The sequence below is a fragment of the Danio rerio genome, chromosome 3, assembly GCF_052040795.2.
Source record: "Danio rerio strain M-AB ecotype USA chromosome 3, GRCz13ab, whole genome shotgun sequence".
NCBI lineage: Eukaryota > Metazoa > Chordata > Actinopteri > Cypriniformes > Danionidae > Danio > Danio rerio.
The window spans coordinates 2138463-2166092 of NC_141023.1; the positions used below are offsets into that span (position 1 = coordinate 2138463).

Genomic DNA, 27630 nt, shown 5'->3' on the forward strand with positions numbered 1-27630 from the left:
GGGTGTAGTAGACAGGGGTTAGAGCAAAACGAATTACAGTTCCACTAAAGTGAAATAAATCCCAAGCACATGAGGTCGAGGTAGAAGCATGCGGCTCTGATAGCTTTTCTTTTCAAGTTCGCTTTTGAAAACACTATCAGTTCTGTTTAGGGAAGGGGGGTGTGGGTCAGTCGATATCAAGCTGATATAGTATGCACAGGCTGATCAGTTTCTCTCACAGACTTGCACAAGAAAGATGTTAATATTCACAGTACAGTATACTACACCCTCTGGTAGACTTACAAGAAATTACACCTATAAGAAAATGTACCACAGTAACATATTTGAGATTGTCAAAAGTGCACATGGAGCCCTCTAGTGGATTTGTGAAAACAAAAACTGCAGAAAGCGTAGTCCAGGGTACATATACTGTATGTCAGTTCTCAAAAATGTAGTCATGGGCATGTATTTCCAATGAGCCAAATACCTCTGTGATGACACATAATGAAAGCCAATGAAGGACTCTTGCCAAAACTCCACAAAGCTTTCTCTCATTTCATGGAAGCAGCATAGTCCTCTCTCATATTTTTTTTTCTCGTCATCCATGATGGGGTTCGTCACATGAGTGACTGTAACAAAGTTGATAGTCCAGTGGCCATTGGGACGAAGGAAACTGAGATTAGATGGGGTTGAGAGAATAGGCTAACACAAGTAACAGACCAGAGGCCATTTTTAAAATGGTTGTCAATAAAGAAGTGTCACTACACTGAATAAGCAGCTTTTGTGAGGAAATAACTTAACATTTAATCAATTGAAAGCTATTTTTTATTTATGTTTGCTAATCTTCAACATGTTTTACACTAAACAACACTTTCATGGTGAATCACATGTATATGTTACCCTGATTAAAATGGCATTTTTTAAGAGAAACCAGGGTATAATGCCACGACTGCTTGTTCTGACAGCTGTGAATGCTGGCCTGTGGACATTACATGATTGACTGAGGAGCCTTGTGCAGTTCATGTTAGCCGTTATGCTTTTATGAATAGTGATACAGATTTTCATATATTTAAGGAAATCTCTGTCTTGACATGGCATTGGTTATTGTGCACTATGACACACTACACAAGAAGAAACTAATGAATCTTGCGTCTCGACATTTATGTCATTTACAAATCCCTAATCTGAGCTTTCCTAATGCAGGTATGTCCATACACGACACACTGATGCCCCATTCACACGGGGCTTCAGCGTCAACGCTTGACTGAAGGCATGTCTGAAGTTGGGGCTGATCCTTATAGCAGTGTCAGCCAATGAAATTAGTCAGCAATTGGCCACTGTCTGAGCTGGTGTATTTGCATACAGCAATCTGATTGGCTGACGCTTGCGTCGGCGCTTGAAAAGTTGAGCAAGTCCCAACTTCTGCAGCGAGCAACACCTCTGAAGCGGTGCTGACGGATCCACAATGCAGTTCGGCAAAACCTGACGTCACCCATTCAAAGTGAATGGGAAGTGTTGAAGCTGACGCCCCGTGTGAATGGGGCGTGAGCCTTGTCAATTTCTGCTTTCATAGTGGGATATTTTTTGCATGCAGTGCATTGATTAAGAATGTTTGGCCCAGGATAAGCATCTTGAGGTGTTTGGATATATAAATGTCTATAATCAACAGAACTGTAGACTTTGATCAGGCTTAAACTCAGATTGTGAGGCTGACTGATGCCATCTTGGAGCATCCTTTCAGTCATTACTCAAACTGCAATGTTCCTCCAAGTTACATGAACGCACATAATCAATGATTGTGCCGTATACAGAAGGTATTCAGACCCCCTTATTTTTTTCACTCTTTGTTATAATGCAGCCATTTCCTAAAATCATTCGTTCGTTCATTTCCTTTTCAGCCTAGTCCCTTTATTACAGCACAGCGCAATGAACCGCCAACTTATCCAGCATATGTTTTACTCAGCAGATACCCTTCCAACTGCAAACCATCAATACATCATTTACTCACATACGATACGGACGATTATAGCGCATGTGTTTGAACTATAGGGGAAACCGGAGCACCCGGAGGAAACCCATGCCAACACGGGAGAACATCCAAACTCCACACAGAATTGACAACTGACCCAGCCGAGGCTCGAATCAGCGATCTTCTTGCTGTGAGGTGATTGAGCTATCAACTTCACCACCGCGACGTCCTGCTAAAATCATTTAAGTTCATTATTTTCCTCATTAATATACACACCCCATATTGACTGAAAAACACAGACGTGTTGACAATTTTTGCAGATTTATTCATTCATTCATTCATTTTCTTGTCGACTTAGTCCCTTTATTAATCTGGGGTCGCCACAGCAGAATGAACCGCCAACATATCCAGCAAGTTTTTACGCAGCGGATGCCCTTCCAGCCGCAACCCATCTCTGGAAAATGCAGATTTATTAAAAACAAAACTCACATCCTGAAATAACACATGGTCCTCAGTATTCAGAGCCTTTGCTCAGTGTATAGTAGAAACCCCTTTTGATCTAATACAGTCATGATTGTTTTTGGGAAAGATGCAGCAAGTTTTTCACACCTGGATTTGGGGATCCTCTTCCATTCCTCGTTGCAGATCCTCTCCAGTTCTGTCAGGTTGGATGGTAAACATTGGTGGACGGCTATTTTTAGGTCTCTCCAGAGATGCTCAATTGGGTTTAAGTCAGGGCTCTGGCTGGGCTTTTCAAGTACAGTCACAGAGTTGTTGTAAAGCTGCTTATTTTAGCTGTGTGCTTAGGGTCATTGTCTTGTTGGAAGGAAAAGGTTTTCCTCCAGTATATCCCTGTACTTGGCCGCATTCATCTTTCCCTTCAATTGCAACCAGTTGTCCTGTCCCTGCAGCTAAAAACACCCCCACAGCATGATGCTGCCACCATCACGCTTCACTGTAGGGGACTGTATTGGACAGTTGATGAGCAGTGCCTGTATTTCTCCACGAATACCGCTTAGAATTAAGGCCAGAAAGTTCTGTCTTGTCTCATCGGACCAGAGAATCTTATTTCTCACAATCTTGGAGTCCTTTAGGTGTTTTTTAGTTTGTCTGACACTGATTAGAGGCTTCTGCTATAAGACCTGTCTGGTGGAGGGCTGCAGTGATGGTGCTATAACTTTTTTCCATCTCCCGACTGCATCTCTTGAGCTCAGCCACAGTGATCTTTAGGTTCTTCTTTACCTCTTTCTTCTCCCCTGATAGCTCAGTTTGGCTGAACTGCCAGCTCTAGAAAGGGTTCTGGTCATCTGGTCATCTTCTATTTAAGGATTATGGAGGCTCTTAAGAACTTAAAGTGCAGTAGAAATGTTTCTGTAAGCTTGGCCAGATCTGTACCTTGCCACAATTCTGTCTCTGAGCTCTTCAGGCAGTTTCTTTGACCTTATCTGATCTGACATGTATTGTGAGCTATAAGGACTTATATAAAAAGGTGTGTGGCTTTCCTGATCAAGTCCAACCAGTATACTCAAACACAGCTGGACTCAAATGAAGGTGTAAAACCATCTCAAGGATTATCAGAGGAAGTGGACAGCACCTGAGTTAAATATATAAGGGTCACAGCAAAGGCTCTGAATACTTATGACCATGTGACATTTCAGTTTTTCTTTTTTAATAAATCTGTGTTTTTCTGTCGGTATGGGCTGCTGTGTGTACAATAATAAGGAAAATAATTAACTTAAATGATTTTAGCAAATGGCTGCAATATAACAAAGTGAAAACTTTTGGGGGTCTGAATACTTTCCAGTCACTATATGTCCATGTAAGTTATTTACAGTAGACAATTGTGACCATTCAACAACCAATAAGGTACTGATGCTCATGCAAAAAAACAAAATAATAATAATAATTTTTTGTCACATAAAACAAATGCAATGGATTTTAAAATATATTTAGATGAGTTGATAAATGAGGAAAATATTTAATGTATCTTCTCATTTTTTTCAAATTTTTGTGCTTAAAAACCGTGTTATTTGTGATTTTTATTCATATGTATAATAATTCACTCACCAAAACAAAAGAGAAACTGATCGTGGAAAACCAAAGCTAAGCTGAAGATAACAATAGAGATAATGTATGTTTGGCTTCATTATGATCATGATTGCTTCACATAAGTCTACATGGTTTCATATTTAAATCTTCAATCTCAGTCTTCAGTTTTTTCACTTCTTCACTTTTCTCATCTTTAAGATGTTGGCAAACTTTCTCCAGTAATTCCTTTTGTTTCTGATTTGCCTCCAGCTTCTGCTGAAGCTCCTGAATGAGTTGCTCTTTTTTCTCTCTGAAATAATTGGACTCTTCCGCTTGTTTTCTGGCCTCAACTTCATGTTTCTTCTTTATCTGTTTTATTTCCTCTTCATGTTTCTGTTTCATTTCATCTCTCTCTTTCTCTTCTCTCTTTTGTCTTTCTTTCTCTTCTGCTTCTCTTCTCCTGATCTCCTCTTCTTGCTCTCTTTTCAGATCTTCAATCATTTTATTCCATTTTGTTCTCTCTTCTTCTCGTCTCTCTTCATCTTCGTGTTTTCTTCTTTCCCACTCCTCTTTTCTCTCTCGTTCCAGTCGTTCATAATGTCTCTTTGTCTCCTGTCTCTTTTCCTCATATTCTCTCTCCTTTTCTTCTCTTTCTCTTCTCTGTTTCAGTATCTTCTCCTCCATCTTCTGTCGTTCTTCTTCTCTTTCTCCTTCAAATCTCTTTCTCATTTTCTCCAGTTCTTCTTGTTTTTCTCTCAGTTGTTCCTCGTGTTTCTCTTTTCTTTTTCTTTCTTCTTCCTCTCGTTCTCTCATCTGTCGTTTCTTCTCATCCTCCCATTCTCTCTGCTTTCGTTTAATATCTTCTTGAATCTCTTTTCTGTCGTTTTCAGCTTCTTTTATTTTTCTTTCCCATCTTTGTCTTTCATCCTCTTCTTCCTTGTTCCTCCTCTTCTCCTCCAAATCTCTCTTTTTTGTTTCTTCTTCTTCTTTCCTCTTTAATTCTGCTATAATTCTCTCTTGTTCATTTCTCATCTTGTCTTGGTCTTGTCTGTATTTCTCTTCTCTCTTTCTGTCTTCATCTTCTCTTTCTTTCTGCTGTTGTTCATACTGTGCTCTCTGATTGTCCATCTCTCTCTTCATCTCCTCAATTTCTCGATCATATGCTTCTTTTTTCTGTTTTTCCTCTTCTAATCGTTTCTGTTTCTCCATCTCTTGTTTCTTTTGTTCTGCTTTGTGTTTTTCTTCAGATTCTTTTTTGAGTTTTTCCTCTCTTTGTCTAAACTCATTCTCTCTCTGTTGTTTTTCCTCATCTGCTTTTCTTTTCTCTTCTTCCAGTCTTTCCTTTAGTGTCTTCATCTCCATCTCATATTTGGCCTGTAACTCTTCTTTCTGTTTCTGAATCTCTCTTTCTTTTTCTTTCATGAATTCCTCCATCTTCTTCTTAATGGACATCTCTGCCTCCTCAAACATGTCATTAGTGAAGTATCCACTCTGATTATTAGTTTTTAACTCTTCTATTATGTTTAACAGCTTAATATTTTGGGTTTTGTCTTGTTTTTCTCTGTTATTGAAAGCCAGGAATCTGTTTTCACAATCTCTGATCAGTTTCTGGAGTTCTGCAGATTTGCTTCTCTTCACATAATCCTCTATAGATTCATCTTCAAGTTCGTCTCCTCTGGTGAACAGAACGATGCTGAACTGAGCAGATTTTGGACCAAATATCTTCTTGATCAGATCAATAGTGTCTGTCTCCTCTTTAGTTATTCTTCCCAAACTCACCACGATGATGAACACATGAGGTCCAGGAGCTGACAGTGAAATACATTTTGCTATTTCTTCAGCCACTTTGTCATTTGTCAGTGTTGTGTCGAAGAGTCCTGGAGTATCAACAACAGCTACTGATCGACCATCAACTTCTCCAACTCTCTTCTCACACACAGTCGTCACTGAATCTGTGTTTAACTGGCTGAGAAACTCTTTTTTTCCCAGAATAGTATTTCCTGTTGCACTTTTTCCACTTCCTGTTCTCCCGATCAGCACAATCCTCAGACATTCAAGATCTTCTGAATGATCAGCAACTGAAAATCATATTTCAAAAATCAGGTTTAGTTTATTTTTCAAGTTTTATTTAAACATACTTAGCAATGTGACTTGTTGTGCATGTGGATTGAAGGGTCACAAAACCCCTGACAAAATTTTTCTGAGATTTTAACAGATTTATAGGTTGAACTTCAAATAAGACAACATTAGCATCAGTTAGCAATAGCTGGCTAATTTTGAGCTGTTACTCTATTAAAATCTATATCAGGGCAGTGTTGCTGGTGGTGATGAAGCACAGGACTGCAAGTACTATGAGGCATCAGGATCTGCACCTTACTAGTCATAACAGAATTAGTGACAACACATAGGATTCTAGCAATTTTTTTGTTCTATCTTTCAGTTTATTTGATTTTTTGGATGGAAAGAATTCCCTTAAATATTTTTTGGAGGGTGTATGTGGGGGGTGGCAGAAGAGGGCAAGACATGCTATCAGTGGAGCTTGCACAGGAGTATAAAACAACATCACAGAGTAACCTGTAATCGACTTACCACTGGCTCACTGGTTGGCTCAGCAGCTGCCCTCGTTAAGGCACAGGTTGATACTCATCCTGGTGCTTTCTCACACAGGCTGGCTAGCTTCGGCAATGCTTGTTTGTCAGTGCCTAAGATGGTGAATTATAGTCTTTCCCTGTCCTAGATTCTGTTCACGAGTCTCAATCACCAGAATAACCATTATCTGATCTAGCAGAGTTCTACCACCTGAGTTTGTATTGTTGCCTAAGTTCCCCGAATTGCCACTGCTGCTGCCTCCTGAGTTCTATAATTGGCTGTTCCTACCACCTCCTGAGATCCCTGAATGACCACTGCTACCACCGCCTCATTTCTATGCTCCAGATCTGCCTCATTTCTACACTCCAGGCCTGGCTCATTTCCATGCTTCAGGGTCTCCTCAGATCCATACTCCGAAGTCTCCTGAACTCCACGATCCAGGCCCACCTATGCTCCATGCACCTGGGTATCTTTAGCTCCATGCTCCAGAGTCTCCTCAGCTCCAAGCTCCAGGGTCTTCTTAGCTCCATGCTACAGGCCTGACACAGCTCCACGGCCCAGTGTCTCCTCAGCTTTAAACTACAAGGCCTCCCCAACCCCACACATTTCAGGTTCTCCTCACCACCATGCTACATGCCTTTCTGAGTTCAACACCTGTCTCAGCTCCATGCTCCATGCCCACCTCAGCTCCATCATCCCGGGCCTCCACAGCTTCACGCTCAAGGGTCTCCTTAGCTCCATGCTCCAGGTCTGCCTCAGCTCCATGCTCCAGGCCCACCTCAGCTCCATGCTCCAGGTCTGCCTCAGCTCCATGCTCCTGGGTCTCCTTAGCTCCACACCACAGGCCCCTCTCAATTCCCTGCCCCAGGTCTTCCTCAGTTCCATGTACCAGGGTCTCCTCTCCCCCACAGGGCTGCCTTTCTTTCATGGACCTGGCCCTCTGTCCCTCCCCCTTGTCTGCCGCTACTCCACCTCCCTCCTGAACTATGGGACTATTTATGTTTGTCTTGATAGTTATTGTGAAAAGCTTTAAACAAATAAACTACAATTTAATAGAATTTGGTAGTGTCTGGACCTACACCTCCGTACCACAGAGATCCTGAGATCCCCCGAATGGCCACCAAAACCACCTGAGCTCTCTAAATGGCTGCTGCCATCTGACCCAGCAAAGCCTTCTGGGTCACTAGAGCAGGCACGTGCCCCTCAAAATGAATGAAGGTGCCCCCTGCTTTTCATTACGTGATCGTTCCACACCCTCTTTTACTTATTATTGTCTCCACCCTGGGTAACCTGTTCTTCCTTTTTCTGTGTGTATTTAAGCTTCTTTGTTTATTTCTATTTGTTGTTCACTGTATGTGTTAAGGGGTTATGTTTTGTTTATTTCTATTTAAAATTTCTTGTATTATACTGCATTTTGATCTACATCTTGACATCCATTGCCAGTTATACCATATCTATGCAATTTACATGGGAAATAGAAAACTCAGGCAAGGGAAACTTAATTTTATTATTATTACTGTGAAACGTGAAAAGAGAAACAACTCACAATCATCATTATCTCAATATTATTAGGAGATGGCATGGTGACTCAGTGGTTAGCACTGTCGCCTCACAGCAAGAAGGTTGCTGGTTCGAGTCTCAGTTGGGTCCGTTGACGGTTTCCCCCACAGTCCAAAAACATGCGCTATAGGGGAATTGGTGAATGTTAAAGTGTATGAGTGTTTCCCAGTACTGGGTTGTGGCTGAAAGAGCATCCGCTGCCTAAAACATATGCTGGAATAGTTGTCGTTACTTTCTGCTGTGGCGACCTCTGATAAATCAGAGACTAAGGCGAAGGAAAATGAATGAATTAAATAATTAATTAATAGTATTATAATTGCTAATAATGTCAATGGGGATTCATACCATTCATACCATAAAACACCTTTCAAGAGTTCACACTTAGATACTGTTTGACAACTTGTTAGCAAGTTAGCAGGTTTGGCATGCTGTCCCGGGAGAGAACCCTGAGCTCGGAGATAGTTGAGCCCAGGGCTCCCGCCAGGTCCATAAAGCATGTGAGGGGAGTACGAGGTCAGGTGTTCTCGAGAGCTCCCAAAATGCATGAGACTCGGGACAGCAGCCGTGTATTCGAAGAAACTCCCCAAAAGGCTTGAAATGCTATATCCGGCTGCTGGATATAGTGGTTGAAAGTGAAGGGGCTCCGATGGGAGCTGAGGGTGATACGGGCTCTTGCGGGAGCCCGTGCCGAGTTGGCGTGGGCTATGAATACTCCAGCTGGAGTAGAGACTTAGGGAAACCCCTGCGGGGGTCAGAGCTGTGGGGTGGACGGGGATCCAGTTGGAGTCAAATGATGAGGAGTGAAAAGTGAGGACTCTGGCTGGATGAGGGGGTTACTAGGGCTGCGGGGGGGTCAGGGGCTCCTAAGGAGTAATTGCTCGAGGAACACTCCTTGCGGAGATAGAGCTGTGAGGTGACAGCACTATATATAAATATATATGTATATGTGATATATAGATATATATATATATAATGGGGAAAACTAAGGTCTTGGGGGGGCGATTTTACTTGACTCCAGCGGGAGTCTAGCTCTTTTGGGCTCTCCAGCGGGAGATAGAGCTGCAAGTGCCATCTCCAGCTAGGGACGGGAACGGTGGAGGGCGGGTGGAGGCCCCAGCTGAAGGGTGAGTGGCGGTTGGGCGATGACCCCTGCGGGGGTCGAATGCTCGGGAGCAACTCTTGCTAGAGTTAGAGCTTGAGGGTGACAGCACTATATATAAATATATATTTATATGCGTGGGTGCATATAGATATATAGATATATAAATAAATTTAAAAAATGAAAGATAAATGTGAAAAATAAATAAGAATAAAGAAAAATAAAGGTCTAGGGCTGGGGAGGGTCAGTGACGTGACTCGTGCTCGGGTCACAGCTCGGGGTTGGGTGAGCTATTTTGGCCAACTCCAGTAGGAGTCGGGAGAGATGAGGGGGAGATGGAGACTTCTACTGGAGGGTGACGGGCGGAATAGGTGCTCTGGGAGTGTTCCAGCGGGAACTGAGCATGAGGGTGGCAGCACTATATATAAATTTATATTTATATGCGTGGTTGCATATGAATATGCATTTATATAAAACAAATCAAACAGAGAAAATAAATAAAATGAGGCTATATTATAAAGCATTATAAGAAATGATATATAATATATAAAAGCTAGGGCTGGGGCAAGGCTAATATGATTCCTGCGGGAATCGAAGCTCTGTGTAACGTTGTACGGGTTCAGAGCCATGGGGCGGGGTCCTACAGAAGTCCTAAAATGGGGTGGGGGCAGTGGAGACTTCTGTGGCAGCGGCCTGGGGGGGGCGGAGTGGCAGAAGGGGGCTTGGGCAGGAGGAACGTCTGCTGTAGTAAGGTGAGTGGCTAGGGAGAGAAGCTGAGTGCAACTCAAGCTGGAAAAAGGGAAACCGTTAGGAGGCTGGGTCGTGCCCGCTCCTTTGCATAGTTGGGTAGCTCTTCCGCCCCTGGGGAGCTGGCATGGCTGGGTCTTGACTTGTCCCTGGATTATGCCTGTGCCCTTGGCCGCTGGGATTGGCATTTCTGCTAGTGAGGGTCCTCTGGGCTTCCTTAAGATGGCTGTGGCTTAGCCTAATGTAAGATTTAAAGGCGTCGGAAGACCATCTTCCAAGTGTTTGTATGTGTTGTTGCGTTAACCCTTTGTGTGCAGCTGTGGTGACTTGAGTGTTGGCAATGGATTCAGAAATGGAGCCGTACATGAGTTTGTGAAAAAACTGAATACCACTTAAATAGCTCTTAATGGAGTTTGTCTGCATGTTTTTATGAGAATGAAGTTGTGTAATAAATGAGCATATTGTAAGCAGGGAGAAATCTGAGGATTATGGTGTTGTATGTGAAATGAAAGTGTTTGAATGTTTTCCATGCAGTGAGATATGCTTGTAAGGTCCTTGGAGCCACTGCCTGCAGAATGAGGGATATGGATGTTTGGTGCAGCTCATGCATTGGATGATTTATTGGAATATCATCTCTGAATAAGGAGGGATGGGAGTCGGGTGCTGCTCTGCCTCCGGCGCTAGTTGTCTGAATCTCTGGAAAAGAAAGCGAGAAAGAGTGTCAGCAATTTGGTTATGAAAACCGGGAACATGTATAGCAGTTATGATAATTTTTTTTTTTTTTGGCTGCGGTCCAAATAAGGCGACGGAGAAGCGGCATTAAAGCGGGAGAGTGAGAGCGCCCTCTGTTAATGCAGTGCACAACGGCTTCGTTGTCACAGTGAATGAGAATGCTAGAGGCAGACCATTCGTCTCCCCATAATAAGGCAGCGGCTACTATGGGGTATAATTCGAATAAAGCAGACGAATATTGAGGTAGAGGAGTTTCCAGCATTTGAGAGGGCCAATCAGAGGCGAACCAGCGGCCTTGATAGAAACCACCGAATCCTACCGAGGGAGCTGCGTCCGTGTATAGCTGGATGTCTACGGGGGATGCAATTAGATCGCTGTACAGGAATGAGCAGCCGTTCCAGCACTTAAGGAAGGAAATCCACAGGCTGAGTTCATTGCGGCAGGGGTCGGATAAAGTTATGTTATCGTCTAAGCTGTGGACGGAAGCTGCGAGTTGTAGGAGGTGAGTGATAAACGGGCGTCCCTGAGGAATGATACGCATGGCGAAATTAAGATGTCCTAATATTGATAGCAGTTCGCGTTTAGAACATTCATGTTTCTCCAAAAATATGGAAGATAGAGAAATGATTCGATCAATTTTCTCTTTGGGCAGCGAAGCTTCAAATTTTTGGGAGTCCAAATTAATGCCTAGAAATTCTAAGCGAGTGCTGGGTCCAGCGGTTTTTTCTTCTGCAAGGGGGATACCCAGCCTAGCGAAAACTGCTTTAGTAGTCGCTAGGTGTTGAGCGGGTGGGGTATGGGGGGGAGAGATGATGAGGAAATCATCAAGGAGATGGACTACGTGCGGGATTCCGTAATTATTAGCGAGAATCCAGCATATAGCTTCTGAAAGCATGTCGAAAATTTTGGGGCTGCTTCTGCAGCCGAACGTAAGACGGACTGCGAAATAAAATTGGGATTTCCAATTGATGCCAAAGAGGTGCCAGAAATCAGGGTGTAACGGCATAATTTTTAAAAGCTGACGTAATGTCAACTTTAGCGAGCCAAGCGTTACGGCCGACGAGTTTAATTAGAGAAATTGCTTGGTCTATGTCATGGTAGTTCAATGAGAATTCATCGGGTGAAATTAAACTGTTAATGCTTGAAAAAGTAGAATTATGAGGAGAAGACAGGTCGATTATTAGTCGTTTTTTCTCAGAAAATTTTCTGGTTGCTACGCCAATTGGACTAATCCGATAGGTGCTAAACGGGGGGCCAAGAAAGGGACCGATCATAAATTTGTTATCGATCTCTTTCTTGATTAGATGCTCCACCACATCTGGTTCGGCGTTAGCGGATTGAAGATTAGGACATGCGAGGTAATAGGAAGGAAGGGTCGAAACACCAGGGTGGAATCCATTAGACAGACCTGAAATGAGAATGAGAAATTCAGAAAAGTTAGGATCAGGGTGCAAGCATAATTCAGAATACAGATTAGAAATATCAACAGGAGTCGACAAGTAATTTCTATGTCTTTTATTTGCTTTGAGTACTTGGCAGACGACACGAGCGTGTGCGCCGCCGCAGTAACTACAAGTGTGCAGGAATTTGCACGGGTGGCGAAAGCATCTAGCAATATTAAAGCTTTGACAGATTTGAGAAGGAGGGTTTTAAGAGGAGGGAGGAGGAAGTAGAGAGGGGATAGCGGAAGTAGAAGGGCAAGGTACGTAGCTGGTGGATTTTGGGGTTTGTAGTTCTTTATCGGCGGAGGGAATTACGAAGGGACAGGAAGTGGTCGGGTAAAGGTTAGAGCGGCAGACCGCGCAGGATAGATTGCGACATCCTAAGAATACTCTGTTGTGGAGATCAGTGTCCAAAGCCCCCCAATAAGTACACTGATTCCACTGAGTGACGCGAATTGCGCATTTAGCTGAGAATAATTTATGATATGTGTAGAAATGTGTTCCTCCATAGGAGAGCGCAAGCTCTGAAATGATGGCCATATAGTCGTTCAGCTCGCGCCTCCTATGGGGAAAAACTGAGCAGATGGTTTCTGTGTATCGTGCGAAGGCTACGTGAAATTCGGCAATGGAAAGTGTGCGAGTTTGTGAACTAACTGGTGGTTTCAGGGTAATAGTGAATTCGCCGCAATCCACCTGTCGTTCTGCCGAGGGAGGTGCTATGGGTGAAAGGAGTGTTGAAAGGTCTATGTCGGCACCTGATAGAATGAGGTTTCTGATGGCATTGGAGATCGGGGGTGGTTCCAGGACTGGAGCATTTTGCGGAATGGGAAGGGGTGTGGCGGTGCTTAGAGTGAAGGGGGGCCGTGCGGAAGAGATGTTAGTATGAAGGGTAGACTGTTGGGGAGGGTTAGTAATGACAGTGGGTGCTTGGTGGAGGGATGTAGAGGGGAAAAAGGAGGTAGTAGAAGAGGGGAAATTAGTAGGAAGAGGAACGGCGTTATGGATCGTAGGAAAAGTTTGAGTGGGAAAAAACTGAGTTGAAGAATGGGGGAGGTTAGAAGGGAGAATAGAATGAGGAGGGTTGAGAGAGGGAGAAATGTCTGGAAGAGCAGGAATGGAGTTTCCGCTGGAAAGTGGAGCTGGAGGCCAGAGGAGGGGAGTGGGAAGTCCTGGAGTGGCGTGATTTTCCTGTGGATTGTCTGTGTTTTGAAAGGTAATGGTAACGGGTGCAGACTGTCCAGTAGCTTGAGGTAGCTTTTTATATGTTTTCCTGGTTGCTTTCTTGGGTGGTCCGGGGTGGTTAGTTGCTTGCTGTGCGGAAGTAGGTTGAGGATAGGGGGTGTGCCGGGATCGAGTTGGTCTGCTGTCCTGAGGGGGAGGAGTTGGTGAAGGGATGGTTTCGTAGAGCTTCAATAAGTCAGCTTTGTTGCAGCGGTTGGGGATGGATATACCGGCGTTTGTAATGGTCTGACGGAGTTCGGCGACTGTCATTTTATTTGAGATGAGGGATGAAGATCTTGCAGATGCGTATGATGAAGCTGGAGAAGGTAAGTTGCGGTTTGGAGTTATGGGGGATGGAGACTGTGTACGGCGATGGGTCCTTGAAACTGTAGAGCGGATGGGTCTTCTGCCTCTTATGGGAGCTTCGGTGTTTGTTTGGTTTCCGGTTGGGGCTTGTTGTCCTTGTGCTGGTGTTCCTAGGGGAGCGGGTGTATCGTCTCTTTCCATGATGTTGTTGTTTAGTTGTTGATGACGTGTCCGTTGAATTTTTTGGGTTTTGTTGTTGCTGTCGCTGTTGATTTGTAGTAGGTTGAAGTTAATGTCGCAGGCGATGGTATGGTAGATGAAGATATGATTGAGGATTTGAAGAGGAGCTGTGTCCATCCTTCTGTGCTTCTTCGGAAAACGAAGGTCTTTCTTCGGAAAACGAAGATAGGGGTGTACATCTTAGCTAGGTTATTTATAGTGAGTTTGGATCGTTCTGATTGGCTAGCTAATGAGCGTAGATGAGTAGCCGGCTGCAGTCAATCATATCAAGTGCTCCTCTCGAAATTAGTTTATGAAACTTCATATTTCTGAACACCCAAACACTAAAGCCTGATTTATTTGTCTGCATTGAGTGATCACAGTGCAACATCATTGTTAGCATTTATACTTTTGAAGTTGTTCTGCAGTAACCTCTCTGAAATGCTAATAGGTACTTAATTCAGAGAAGAATTTAGGACCTCGTTTTGGGGAAGAAATGTGCTACACCTCCATGGCACTTGATACCACCCAAATTCATCACACTAATCACAGATCTTGTGTTTTGCATCATTGTGAACTTACATATATTGAGAGGTGTTCCTTAAGGTATGGTGAAGAGAGTACATTTGTGCAAAAGCTACTCTGTAAAGTGGCCTTTAGATAAACTCGTACCTGCTGTTGATTGAGTGGATCTTTTCAGTTCCTCTATTTCGTCCCTGTATTTGTTTCTTTCCAGCTCTATCTGAGCCTGAAGGAACATGAAGGAGGTGTAGAAACTGTTTTCTTGCACCATGTTCTCCACATCCTGCAGCAGATCAGGAACCTGTGAGCTGTTCTCCAAAACAAACCGTCGAGCTCCAAATGTTTGCATAGAGGTATCAATGTGCGTAAAGTGGCTTCTACTACTAATAAGTTTACTCAGAATGCTCGTCTCTTGCATTATAAGGTTTATGAAGTGTTTGTTGATTCTGGAGCTGAAGGTCTTCTGGATCTCCTCCATTTCTGCTTTATCTTCCTCAGTCAGTGGAGCGTCAGGAATAATAAAGAGGAAAGCATGAACTCCAGGATCACAGAGAGACACACATTGGTGGGACTGACGCATCACTTCCTCCTCTGAGAGACGACTGAGAGCTGGAAGCTCCAGCACATTGATCAGACGACCATGTAGATCCACAGCTTTCCTCACACACTCCTTCTGAGGTAAGGGAGGAAGAAATGTCTTTTTCCCTCTTATAAGTTTTGAAACTGAGGCCTTCAGTCTTCCGTCACTTCCACATAGCACCATGTTAAGCTTCTGCTTTTTGGTAACACTTCCTTAACAACAACAACAACAACAATACAGTGGGTCATCTCAAGTTTTCAGATGTATTTTTTAAATATATATTACATTGCTTTGATGTGTTACAACAATGGATACATTACCCTTAGCCTGATCATGCTCTGTTCTTGATTCTGGATTGCTGACTGTAATAGGATAGATTAATATGTAATTATCAGTTTCAAACTTATGATGCAGCCTACAGTAAATCCAGTTCTGTGATCAGTAGTGGATCTTCAGCAGATGCTCATAGATGGAGTAACATTTACTACTGTAGTATGCTGACAAGCTGCACGATATTGTGTTCATGAGAGCAGAAGATTTTTCTGGTTATAATACAATAATCATTGTGTGATAATGACAGCTGTTTGTGTAGCTTCTCTGTCCACTATGGTTCTCCAGTGGGAGGAGAACGTCAATGCTATGTGGAAACTTCCACTATGGGATTTTGTCAGAAGCCAATCATGTGAAAGAGTATTAAAATGGGCCATTGAATGCTCTATGAGTTGACGGCATCAGTGTGCACAGCTGACAGCAATGACAATTAATATTGTATAAAGATGCCAGTTGTGAATCAATAGCCCCTTTCACACATACAGACCTTTCCAGAAAATTGCCGGCAATTTTCCGGAAAGGTTGTATGTGTGAACAGGTCCTTTTTGAAAATACCGGCCAGAGAGAGAGAGTGATCAAAAAAGCTGCCGGTGTTTTCTCCTGGGTGCAGAGTCTGTGACACGCAGTGGCAGATGGTCCAGCTGGGTCTATTCTCTCTTGCCTGGCGTTCTCTGGGTCCAGTCCTTCTAGAGCAGTGAATAACTGAGCAAGTTTACACCTAAAAGAGCAACACGTGCAACGCGTCTTTTTAAAGGCGTCGATCCATCTGTACGTTTCTGGATGCGGTCTCTTTCCATGGATAATGGGCACGAGTTCTGTGTTGCATGTCTGGGGGTTCAGCATGTTAATGCGGCGCTCCCGGGCATGATAATGAGGTGCAAAGGACCAGATGTCCATCGCTGCATCGGAGGGTCATTGTCCGATTACAATTCGGACCCGCTTACGCCCTCCTGGCGGTTGAAAACGAGGCTCTGGATTTGGAATTTGATATGATGGCCGTGCTAACCTGGGCTGCTTCGGTGGTGAGGATGGAGTTGGCGTGGCCCTCAGCACCACCGCCGAACTGATTAGGTGGGTGTGATGTGGAGGATAAGAAGGGGAAACCTTCTAAGCCTATCGTCCCCTCCCACATAGCAAAATTTCTCTGGCCCAGCTCTGGCCCACACAATCAGGTTTTGCTTGGCCCACATGCCGCAGTGAATTACGGTACATGACTGGACCAAATCTGGCTTCTAGACAAGGGCCAAACACAGACCATATCTGGGCCAAGTCTCAGCCAAGTTAATAACTCATAACTGGGCCTGAACTGGGCCAGTAAGGTTGGTGTGTCACAATTGCAATGAAATTAATAAACCGATGAAGCGTTGTGCTTTAGGCACACTATTGGCCTTGTTTTTTCTCAGTGACCTGATTGGTAGAATTGATTTATTTAATCAAAATTTTTTTTAATGTATTTTAAATGTGGGTCAAGACTGGCCAAACTCACGTAGCCCACAAACAATTTTTTAAATCTGGGCCAAATACTACGTTTTACATCTGGCCCAAATCTTGTGTGCCGCACTATAGACGGTGCCACCTCTGCAAAACCCAGGCCATGGTTGGCCCACATGCTGTATGCCAGAGCCGGATGAATGCCTGCTGTCCCAGCTTAATGCCAAATCTGGGCCAAATTCTTTGCTACTAGGGCTTCTTCCTGGTGGTGCAAATTAAGTTTGCGCAGCACTAAGGGCACCTTCTCTGGCTAAAACCTGGCAGATATGCGTGACGTTGACAAAGTTCATTTTCTTAACACACCCATATCCCAGGCTGGCCTGTTCGACAAAAACATGAGTGAGTTCACCCAGGAATTCACCACGGTGAAAGAGCAGTCAAGCGCGAGACTTTAAAAAAGAAAAGAAAATAAAAGCTCTCCCTGTCGACTTTGGCTGCTCCTTGCCTAGGGTGTTTGTCTGTGGCTCCAAAATCTGCTTCATCGCCCTGTCCGTTCCACCGGTTAGGCGACAGCATCAAGAGCGGCGCTAAGTCCTGTACAGACCATGAAGCGTCCCTGAGATGGGCCACTCACAGAAAAGAAGGTTTGCTCTTTCCCCAGTGGAGGGCCACGGACACCCATATCATTGATTACGGCCGAATGGCTACCAAATTTTATAAGAGAAATTTCTCTTTTCTGCGGGTGTGACAGCCCGAACACTGACAGCATGAGACGCTATGCCTTCTAACTCGCGAGAAGATTGCTGTCCTCCCATAAAAAAACGCAATTTAGCTGGTCCCTCCAGCCGAAATGAAGTATGGGCTTTTTAGTCTGTACTTCATTGTACCCTAAAAGAGCGGTGGGTTATGACCAATCCTAGTTCTGCATGTTTTGACCACTGCCTTACAAGCAGCCGCTCAGAATGCTCTAGCAGAAGCACATTCCCTGGTGTGTTCGTCATCAGGATTGGTCAGCAGCGATAGACCTGAAGGACAAATATATTCCTGTCTCTATTTCTTACGCCACCGGCAGTTTCTACGGTTTGCGTGCGAGGGTCGAGCATGGTAGTAAAAAGTTATCCCTTCCAGGCTCTCCTTGTCTCTGCGGGTTTCGCCAAGCTTGCGGCGGATACCCTAGTCCCCCTTCGGCTTGCAGGCACCTGCATAACTCAATTATCTCAGTAACTGTCTGTGGAGAGGTAAGCATGATCGAATACCCAATAAAGGGGGAGAGCATGCTCAGAGCCCGGCGGCTAATCAGCAGGCCAATCCGAAATAATAAGCAACACCTGTTTATTCTAGTGATTGGACCGGAGAGACACCCGTCTTAAGGAGAACGGGAGGAACAGTCGGGAGAGAGAGCTGAACGACGGCCACATAGTGGGAGCTGTCCTTTACAGTTGTGACTTAAAATAAAAAAATCTGTTACTTACCTCAACGCCGACCCTGTCTTCTTCTTCCCACACAAAGAACCTTTGTTACACTGCCTTTATAGCTCACACAGCTTTTATAGCGAGATTAATTGGTTATGCACAGGGACTGGGTGCTTAGGCACTTTGATCTGTTGGGGTTTTGGGTCAACCGAGAAAAGAGCAGGCTCGCCCCCATGCACAGCATCTCTTTCTCGGGTTGAAGCTGGACTGGATCACCATAACGGTGCACCTCCCCTGAGAGCGTGCCAAACTGATGCTGACCTGTCTGAGAGGTCAACAGGAAAACTGTGGTTCCACTAATATTATTTCAGAGGCTCACATTGAAGTTCACCTCCCGCAAGGCAACGAAACAGTTACTAAAGTGTTTAAATAAACTAAAGTGTATGTTCGTTTGCCACAAGCGATTGTGCCTTAGCTGACAGCTCAAATTCAGCTCTTCAGCTTGAAAAGGTGACTCAGTGATGCACAGCAGGCATCTTTATACAGTATTGATTGTCATTGCTGTCAGCTGTGCACGCAGATGCCACCAACTCAACTCAAACAAACTTTTATTACTCGTTCAGATGATTGGCTTCTGCGAGATCCCATAGTGTAAGTTTCCACAATCATATAATAATCAAGTTTCTACATAAATGTAAAATACATTTCCCAAAGACAAAAAGCATAATTTTTAATGGTGATTAATGCATAAATAATTGGGAGTAATGCATTACATTTAAGTTATGTAGATTATGGTATAGTTATCTGATTACGTTTTCAAGTAACTAGTAGTGTTTACTTAAGGTAAAATTTTGGTTTTTCTTTAATTGACTGACATTTATTCTCGTAAGTGATGAGAGAAATCAGGAGTAAGTGTAGATGTGTTGTGTATATTGTGGAAACTTCAGACTGAGCACAGGAACAGCAACATTTATTATAAACTAGCTTACATGTTTGCTGCGATCAAAGTTCAAAATATGCAGTATGTTTTGCACACCCTGCCTAATACTTACAAAATGATATTGCGGGTATATTGCGAAGAAAACCTTTTACTTCCTTCTTCTCAGTATGAGTTTCCCAAGCTTTTCCAGCATGCTCTTCATCAGAATCTTCCTCTTCTGTTGCGAGTGAATGACTCAAGGTGTCTGGTTCATCCACAGATGTTCCTTCTGCAACATCTTCTGAATCACATGGCAGAAACTCTTCACTGTTTTCGCTGAGGATCTTCTCTGTCTGCTGCATTATTAAAGAGCGCCACTCCTCTAAGTTATTATCAAGCTGTAGATGGTTTTCTCCACATTCTGCAGAAAACTTCTGGATGGTTTCATTCACCTTCACAGGTGACCCTATAGCATCATGTGTTTTTTCATCAGTTGTGATCATGATGACTTGTCTTATTGCCTTTTCATTGAACTGTCTGAGCACATTTTTGACTCTACTCATGTCCTCTTCGGTGAAGTCTTCATACTGCAGTACGATCATGAAGACATGAGGTCCTGGATCAGACAGACTCACACACTCTCTGACCGTCTGTGTGATCTGATCATTTGAGATGTGTGTGTGGAGCAGCTGAGGACTGTTGATGAGCGTCACGTGTCTGTTCTTCAGTCTTCCTCCGACTCTCTCCACAACATCTGGAGGAGCTTCTCTGTCAAACGCTGATCGACCCAAGATCAAGTTCCCCACACGGCTGTTCTCAGACACACTTTTACCCAGGAGAAGAATACTCAGATCTCTCACTGAAACACACAGATCATGTGGTATTTTAAAGTGTCCTAATGTTGTGTTGGACAGATGACAATGATTATAATGTGGTTGGTTTGAATCAATTTAGTGCCTGAGGTCTATAAAAACCATAGCAGCATTAAACCAATAACCTATAAAAGCGCTAAACCTGATGATGCAATCAGTTCAACAGCATTGCTGAAATATTGAATGTTTTTTTTTTTTTTTTACTGTTTTTATTGCCACTTCCTAACAACTCACATTATATTCCATCGAAAGTGTTTAAATTTCCTTTGTGTGCTCACTAGTAACCAGAACGGCTTTGAACTGGGCTTCCACCATTTAGAAATATGGCTCACATAACTTTCGTACTTTTTAGTTTCTGAAACTAGAGTTGTTAAACATCCTGAGGAAGGAAGGGGTGCTTAGAGGAAATACTTTTGTTACAACAAGGCACTCGTTCAGCAGCAGATTATGCCTTACACTTCTAGAACCTCGGAGGTCAAACTGGGTTGCTGGATGATACACTGCAATCGTTGTTTCGACAAGTTTTAAAACAGTGAGCTACAATCTGAACTGGCATGCAAAAGGATGGAGGGTCTCTTGATCACTTTATTGAAATATTAACTTGCCCTGATAATCTCATTCAATCACAATGCCCACACAGAATCATCCAGTCTTTCGCTGTGAATTGCACAGTACCCTCTGAATCTGAGCCGATGCATCTTGGTCATACCCGTCTCTAACCCGAGGCCTGACAACTCCGCTATTCTCAACATCAATGGATACACTGTGTGTCAGCCTGGTTATGTCAAGATGATAGCCCTCAAAAAAAGATCCTTCAGTGACTTCTGCTCCAAATCAATCATCTAAAAATCAATGTGTGGAAATTCCTGTTACTATATCATTCTGAGACCATGGAATTCAATTTGAAGGCCATGATCAATTCAGCTGCTGCTGGAAACTTAGTTATGCTGGGCTTACCATGGCTGCAACAGCATGATCCACTCATATCATGGAGCAAACCATGTATCTAACACTGTTTAATATCCATATCTCCCACACAACTCAATGTAGCCAGAAAATACTCCTGTCCACCCTGAACTTCCCCTTAATTCATGTACTTGGCAGAAGCATTCAACAAATAGAAATTTACTCAACTTCCACCTTATTGTGAATCAAATACCTTTACGACTTACCACTAGTTCCAGCCGCCCTTGAACAACTCACATTTTTCCCTAAAGTAGATCTACGCAGTCCATATAATTTGACAAGGATCATAGAAGTGGATGCAAGTTTTTTCCACCTGCACTGGGCACTAATATGCTTGATGCTTTTCAGACTGGCAACTGTCCATCTGTGTTTCAGGTTTTCATCAACAATGTCTTTCATGACACGGTTAACTGTTGGGTAATTGTGTACATTGACGATATCCTAGTTGATTCAGAATCTTATGAAGACCATGTTAACCACATTCAAGCAGTCTTCCAGAGATTAATTGATCAAAGATTATATGCCAAGGCAGAAAATATTATAACAGAAAATGTGAATTTCTGTATCTTTCCTGGGATACAGGCAGCTAGCTCTCTGCAGCTCTCACATGGTCGCCCACTGAAGCTAAGCAGTCAGTACAGGATGGAGGACCACAAGGGGAAAGCTAGGTTGCTGCTGGAAGTGGTGCTAGTGAGGCCAGCAGAGGGCGCCCAACCTGTGGTCTGTGTGGGTCTTAATACCCCAGTATAGTGACAGGAACTCTATACTGCTCAGTTAGCGTTGTCTTTTAAATGAGACGTTAAACCGAGGTCCTGACTCTCAGTGCTCGTTAAAAATCCCAGCATGTCCTTCAAAAAAAGAAGTAGGGGTTTAACCCCGGCATCTTGGCCAAATGTGCCCACTGGCCTTTGTCCTCCTAACTTCCCCATATCATAATTGGCTTCATCACTCAGTCAGCTGGTGTGCGGTCTGGCGCAAAATGGCTGCCATTGCGTCATCCAGGTGGATGTTGCACACTGGTGTGGGTGAGGAGATTCCCCCTATGTGTAAAGTGCTTTGAGTGCCAGAAAAGTGCTATATAAATGTAAGAAATTGTTATTATTATACATCATTGGGGCGGAGGGTGTAGACATGAATGCAGTATTGAACTTGCAGGTAAATGCAGTATTGAACTTGCCGCAACCTGTTACATTCAAGGAACAGCAATGATTTCTAGGATTTACAAACTTCTATCTCAAATTCATCAGAAACTTCAGCACCATAGCAACTTCTCTCACTTCCATGACAAAGAAGGCCAGTAAACTCCTTAAATGGTCCAAAGTAGCTATACAGGCGTTTCAAGATCTAAAGCAGTGTTTCTCTTCAGCCCCCATTACCCAGCCCCAGCCCACATACGGGTAGCTGAGATCTCCTCCCCATGAACAACGCTAGAGAAGTGGAGACAACAACTAACCTCCCAACAAGACTTTTGTTCCATCAACACTCAGAGAACAGGTACTTCAATTTGTTTATTTATCAACCAGCTACAGCTACTATCCTCTTATTACAAAGCCATCAATGCAAAATGACACGCCGGTCCTACGCCACCCAACCTGTTCCTGTCAGGGTTCTGCCACTCTGGTCTCGTAAATTCTTGTATAGGTGGCAGAATCCGGACACTAGTCATGTCTAGTCCTGTTGTGCACTGCTCGAGTTTTCTTGGGTCAAGCACTTGTTTCTGTCTCTATGTGCGCTCGCGCCGTTGTGGGTGTACCCAGAGTGTGCGCGCTCCCGCTTGATGCGGCCGAGCGGGCTTTGCGTACCTCGGACGCGCGTGCTCTTGTACTGGTGTTTGTGTTTTTGTCTGTCTGCAGCATGGTGTTTCATTCCCAGCGTTTCAATCTTGTTGGTTTCGGTTTTGGTCGGCGCTGGGATGAAGCATGCACGCTGCATGTGTGAGCGCACGGTGAGTTTTCATTCATCGTGTGCTCGTGTCTTGCGTCTGTTGTTAAAGCACGTGGCTATGTGTTTACATTGTGGTCACATGCTTTTGTCGTGTGCTTCTGTGTTGTCATGAACATGCGGTTAATGAGTTCGCTCATTGGCTGCGTGTTCAGTCTTGTTTTATGTGAGTGCATGGCTTGTCTTGTCTCTGTCATGCGCTCACCCGTCTATTGTCTAGTCCCACCCTCCTTGTTAACTCATTATTAGTTTGTCATGTTCACCTGTTTGTGTCAATTTACTTTAGCTTTATAATCCCCTCATGTTTTCTGTTCTGTGCCAGTTTGTCGTCGATCTTTCCCTATCCTGCTGTGTCCAGTCCTGCCTTGCCTTGCCTGCCCAGTCAAGTTTGTTTGTGTATGTAATTGTTAATTGTTATTGTTAATGTTTTCCCCCTCGGGGTAGTTTATTTTGCATTTTATTTTATTTATATTATTTAATAAATTCCCATCACTCTGCATTTGGGTCCTCGCTCCTTTTTCCCCTCACCGACCGTGACAGTTCCAAGCTGGGATTAAACCGACCTTTTTTCTATGTCGTTGCAATGTTTACAGTGCTGATCCTACACTTCCAGGTTTCTTCCCACTGTAGCCTCACTTTCGTGTTTAAAAATGGCGGCCGCCTGAAATACATTTCTATACCAGCATCATTCTTGATCATATACATCTAAACTTCACCCTATTTAAGTATTTTAACTATTTTCTTTTTTATTTATAAATGCCATTTTTAATAGACTTTGTGTTGTTGACAACTTGTATAAGTCAAGGATTAAAACAATAGTTTTATATGCACTAAGTTGAAATATTGCTGTTTTAATAGGGTTCAACTGAGACATTTTTTTATCATGAAGGCCCTGAGGGAATTATTTTTGTACCTATAATGTAAAAATAGATTTATAAAAGAAACATATATATAAAATTCCTGAAAAGCTGCTTGCATTATCTATAGCCATAAGGCACAATTGGCTTTATGCAAAATCCCAGTTGATAAAACAAAAAGGGTCTCCACTGGACTGGTTGTTCATAATTTCCACACATTTGCATTTTTTTTTTTTCTTAGAAATATAAAGACTTACAAGTAGGAGGTAACTCAATGCTGAATTTCCTTCTGGGAGTGCCCTGGTATTCAGCAATCACTGAAACAAAAAAACATATATACTTTTCGTATCCACTGTGTATATATATATATACATATATACATATATATATATATATATATATATATATATATATATATATATATATATATATATATATATATATATATATATATACGCACAGAGAGAGAGAGAAGGCTACACACACAAAATCAATCATAATATATAGAGCATGTTTTCCGTGTTGTTTAATATTGCCCTTTTAGCTGCTTCCATTGCAAATATACTGGATTTGAAATAAAAAAGGACTAATCTTGATATGAAAAATACTATAGCAACTATAGTAGATACTGTAGTGTTCTTGAACCCTAGAATGTATCTGTTGTGGTGATTCTGTTATAACACAATAACTAAAGTAATATATACAACTGATCCAATTCTAGTCTTCTATAATATAGGATTAAAGTATAGTTTATACAGTTTACTGTAGTAAAAACTAAAGTATTCTACAATACTTATTACAGTTGATCAGTTAATATTCTGGATCATTCATTTACAAAAGGAAAGGGAAATACTATAATATATAAACTTTACTATGAAGTTAGTTTGAAGTTTAATATTCATAGAAATTCAGTTTCAAACCAATTAAACTGCCTGCAGAATATCATTTTATGTAATGCACAAGGCTTCTTACTTATGTTTTAATTGTTTATAGATTCAGTACCATATATAAAAACACTGTAAGAACGTAAATTAATTTAAATCTGTCACAATCTGAGATAAAATTATCAGATTAACTGAAAAATATTTGGAATATTATTCCCCATAATGCACAAGCCTTGCTATTTTATGACTGTGCTTATATACAGTACTGAATCCATATCTTTGCTGTATCAACATAATGAAAAATGTAAATTATATATATATATATATATATATATATATATATATATATATATATATATATATATATATATATATATATATGTGAAATAAGATGTGTGCATCTGAAAATAATATTTTAAATATTGTACAATTGATTTGATACCTTTATCTCAAACTTCATAAAATTATTTTGACCCATACACAAAATATGATGAGTATTATTATTATTAATTATTATTATTATTATTATTATTATTATTATTATTGTTATTATTATTTTTATTATACATAATTATTATTATTATGTTGTCACTTTTAAAATAGGGTGAAAGCAAAAGGATGTTACTTGTTTAAAGAGTAGCATGGTGATAATAAAATAAAGAAATAAATGTTTGGTACACAAAGGCATGTTGTTATATATTTATAAATATATATTAAATAATAAATATTATATAAATATATATTTATTTATAAACATATATATATAAATAATAAATATTATTTATTAAATATATTTATTTATTTTATATTATTTTAAGGCATATATTTTATTTATTTATTTAATAAATTTTAATAACCCTCAACCGTTTGTACAGAAAATAAAATAAAACAATTAGAATACTTTAAAATATATATATTTAATATATATATATATATATATATATATATATATATATATATAACCTATAAAAATATGTATTTTTTAAAATATATGTATATATTTAAAATAATTGTTTTATTATATATATATATATATATATATATATATATATATATATATATATATATATATATATATACATACATACATATATATATATATATATATATATATATATATATATATATATATATATATATATATATATATATATAATAAAACAATTATAACAGACCAGTAGACTAAGAGCTAAGTGAATTATAAATGAATTATAATCTTATAATGAATACTGAATGTATACAGTGAATTTGGGGTAATTATGTGCGGTTTTACTTTCAAACATGTGGTATAATCCGTCAACTACGTTTACCATTTGGCGTTTTGAATCATGTTGAACACATTTAAGTGCTGCCTGGTAATCAGATCACGTATCTATGTTCGTTATTGCTGCTAATTGTGGGAAATGATCGATAAATGTTTTCCGATAAACTCCTCTGAGTTTAACAGAAGCGCTGCGTAACGCGCGTGCACGCGGTGGGGAGTCAGATTTCTGTACAGCAAGGGCAGCAAAACAGCACAATAAACTGACAAGAACAGCTTTACAGTTTAAAATTAATCCGTCTTCAGTAAGATTTGACTCTTTTGGTAATATTCAGCGTGTTAGTACACATATAGATTGGTTAGTTGAAGCCAAAACTTACGCGAACTCTCTGCCATTATAAGTCCGTCTGAAATAAGTGAAAGTCTATGGCAAGCCGATTTAGCTTAACATGATCCCATTCGTCATCCGTACTGAACAAAACAAACCAGTTTCTGCAACAAATACTGTTACAATCCGCTATATTTTAACCATCAAAACCTATTTGAATACACGGAGATTTGATATGGCATTATGCAAATTACTTATGACATCATGTTTGGATTTCACATACATAAAATAAATGACATGTATGCAACACATGTTTTAAAATATCTAAAAACAAATGCAAATTTACATGTTTCGTTTAGCTGAATTACAAACATTTACTAATATATTAGCTATCATTTTATATGCATGTTCAAATGTATTAGATTTATCTATGGGTTTCTAGTAAGCTTTGATACTAATCCATTAAGATGTCTTGGTTTTAACATGCCTTCAATGTGTGAGGCAAAAAGTTACAGTAAATACACAAAGGACAATACAATACAATTTCTATTATGAGTTATGATCCCGATATATCATGGATTCTATAATAATATATTATAAATAATATAATAATAATTGCAGTTTTATTGGTAAACTTGAGCTACATAATTGTTGGTAAAATTAGAAAGTAAATTGCAAATAATATTTTACTAGTTATCTTAATTTATATTCGTAATAACCATATGGGTAATTGAATCAAGACTCTGTAATCAGAAATACTACTAATAATTTAATAATAATTTAAAGAGCTCTCTTATAATTAATTACAGTAATATTTCATTGTAACAGAGCTCTATTTCTATTTGTTATTGCTACTAGTAAGAACTGAATCAGAGATCTCCCTAAGAGGCATTGTAACTAGTTAGAATTTTAATTCTTAGTAATAAACATGAATTTAGGACAACAAACACTGGGAACTCTTTAAGATGAAACGGCCTGCCATAAACGCGCTCAAATTACACGTGCACGCGCAGAGTAAACTCACCTGCGCGCTCTTGTGGAGGGAGAAAGACGAGCACAGAGACTGCACATTATCAAGATATTACTCAAGGCTTAAAATTAAAAACAGTAGAAGTTGTTTACACTTTTAAACAAACATATATTAGCTACAAATATTCTGTAGCTGTTTTGTCATATATCCTCTTCGAGAATATGATGTAGTTTTCGGATACATTAAGAGTATTTAAAATATTATTACTATGCTAATTAATAATTTAGCTCTCTAATTGTAGTTCTTGTAAAATGATAAAGCGCTCTGAATTATAGGAAGATTTCTTTTCAGAGCTTTATTTTTATTTGACAACTGAATTATAGACCTCTCTACTAGAGTAGTCGTAGTATTAAAAATGCATTTATGACATATACAATAATAATATGAATATAAATCTGGACTTAAC

At 41.0% G+C, this 27630-nt stretch overlaps 1 protein-coding gene across 1 annotated transcript; it reads right to left on the reverse strand.

Moving 5' to 3' along the window:
• Nucleotides 1-1523: 1523 nt before the first annotated feature.
• LOC147845389 (GTPase IMAP family member 8-like) lies at nt 1524-26294 on the reverse strand. The gene is made up of 6 exons (XM_087243525.1): nt 26247-26294; nt 23979-24038; nt 19219-19944; nt 15314-15355; nt 14564-15205; nt 1524-6054 (listed from the first exon to the last, which is right to left on the reverse strand). The coding sequence occupies exons 1-6, from the start codon at nt 26260-26262 to the stop codon at nt 4112-4114; spliced, it is 3429 nt and encodes a 1142-aa protein (XP_087099651.1). The 5' UTR covers nt 26263-26294; the 3' UTR covers nt 1524-4111.
• Between the last annotated feature and the right edge of the window lie 1336 nt (nt 26295-27630).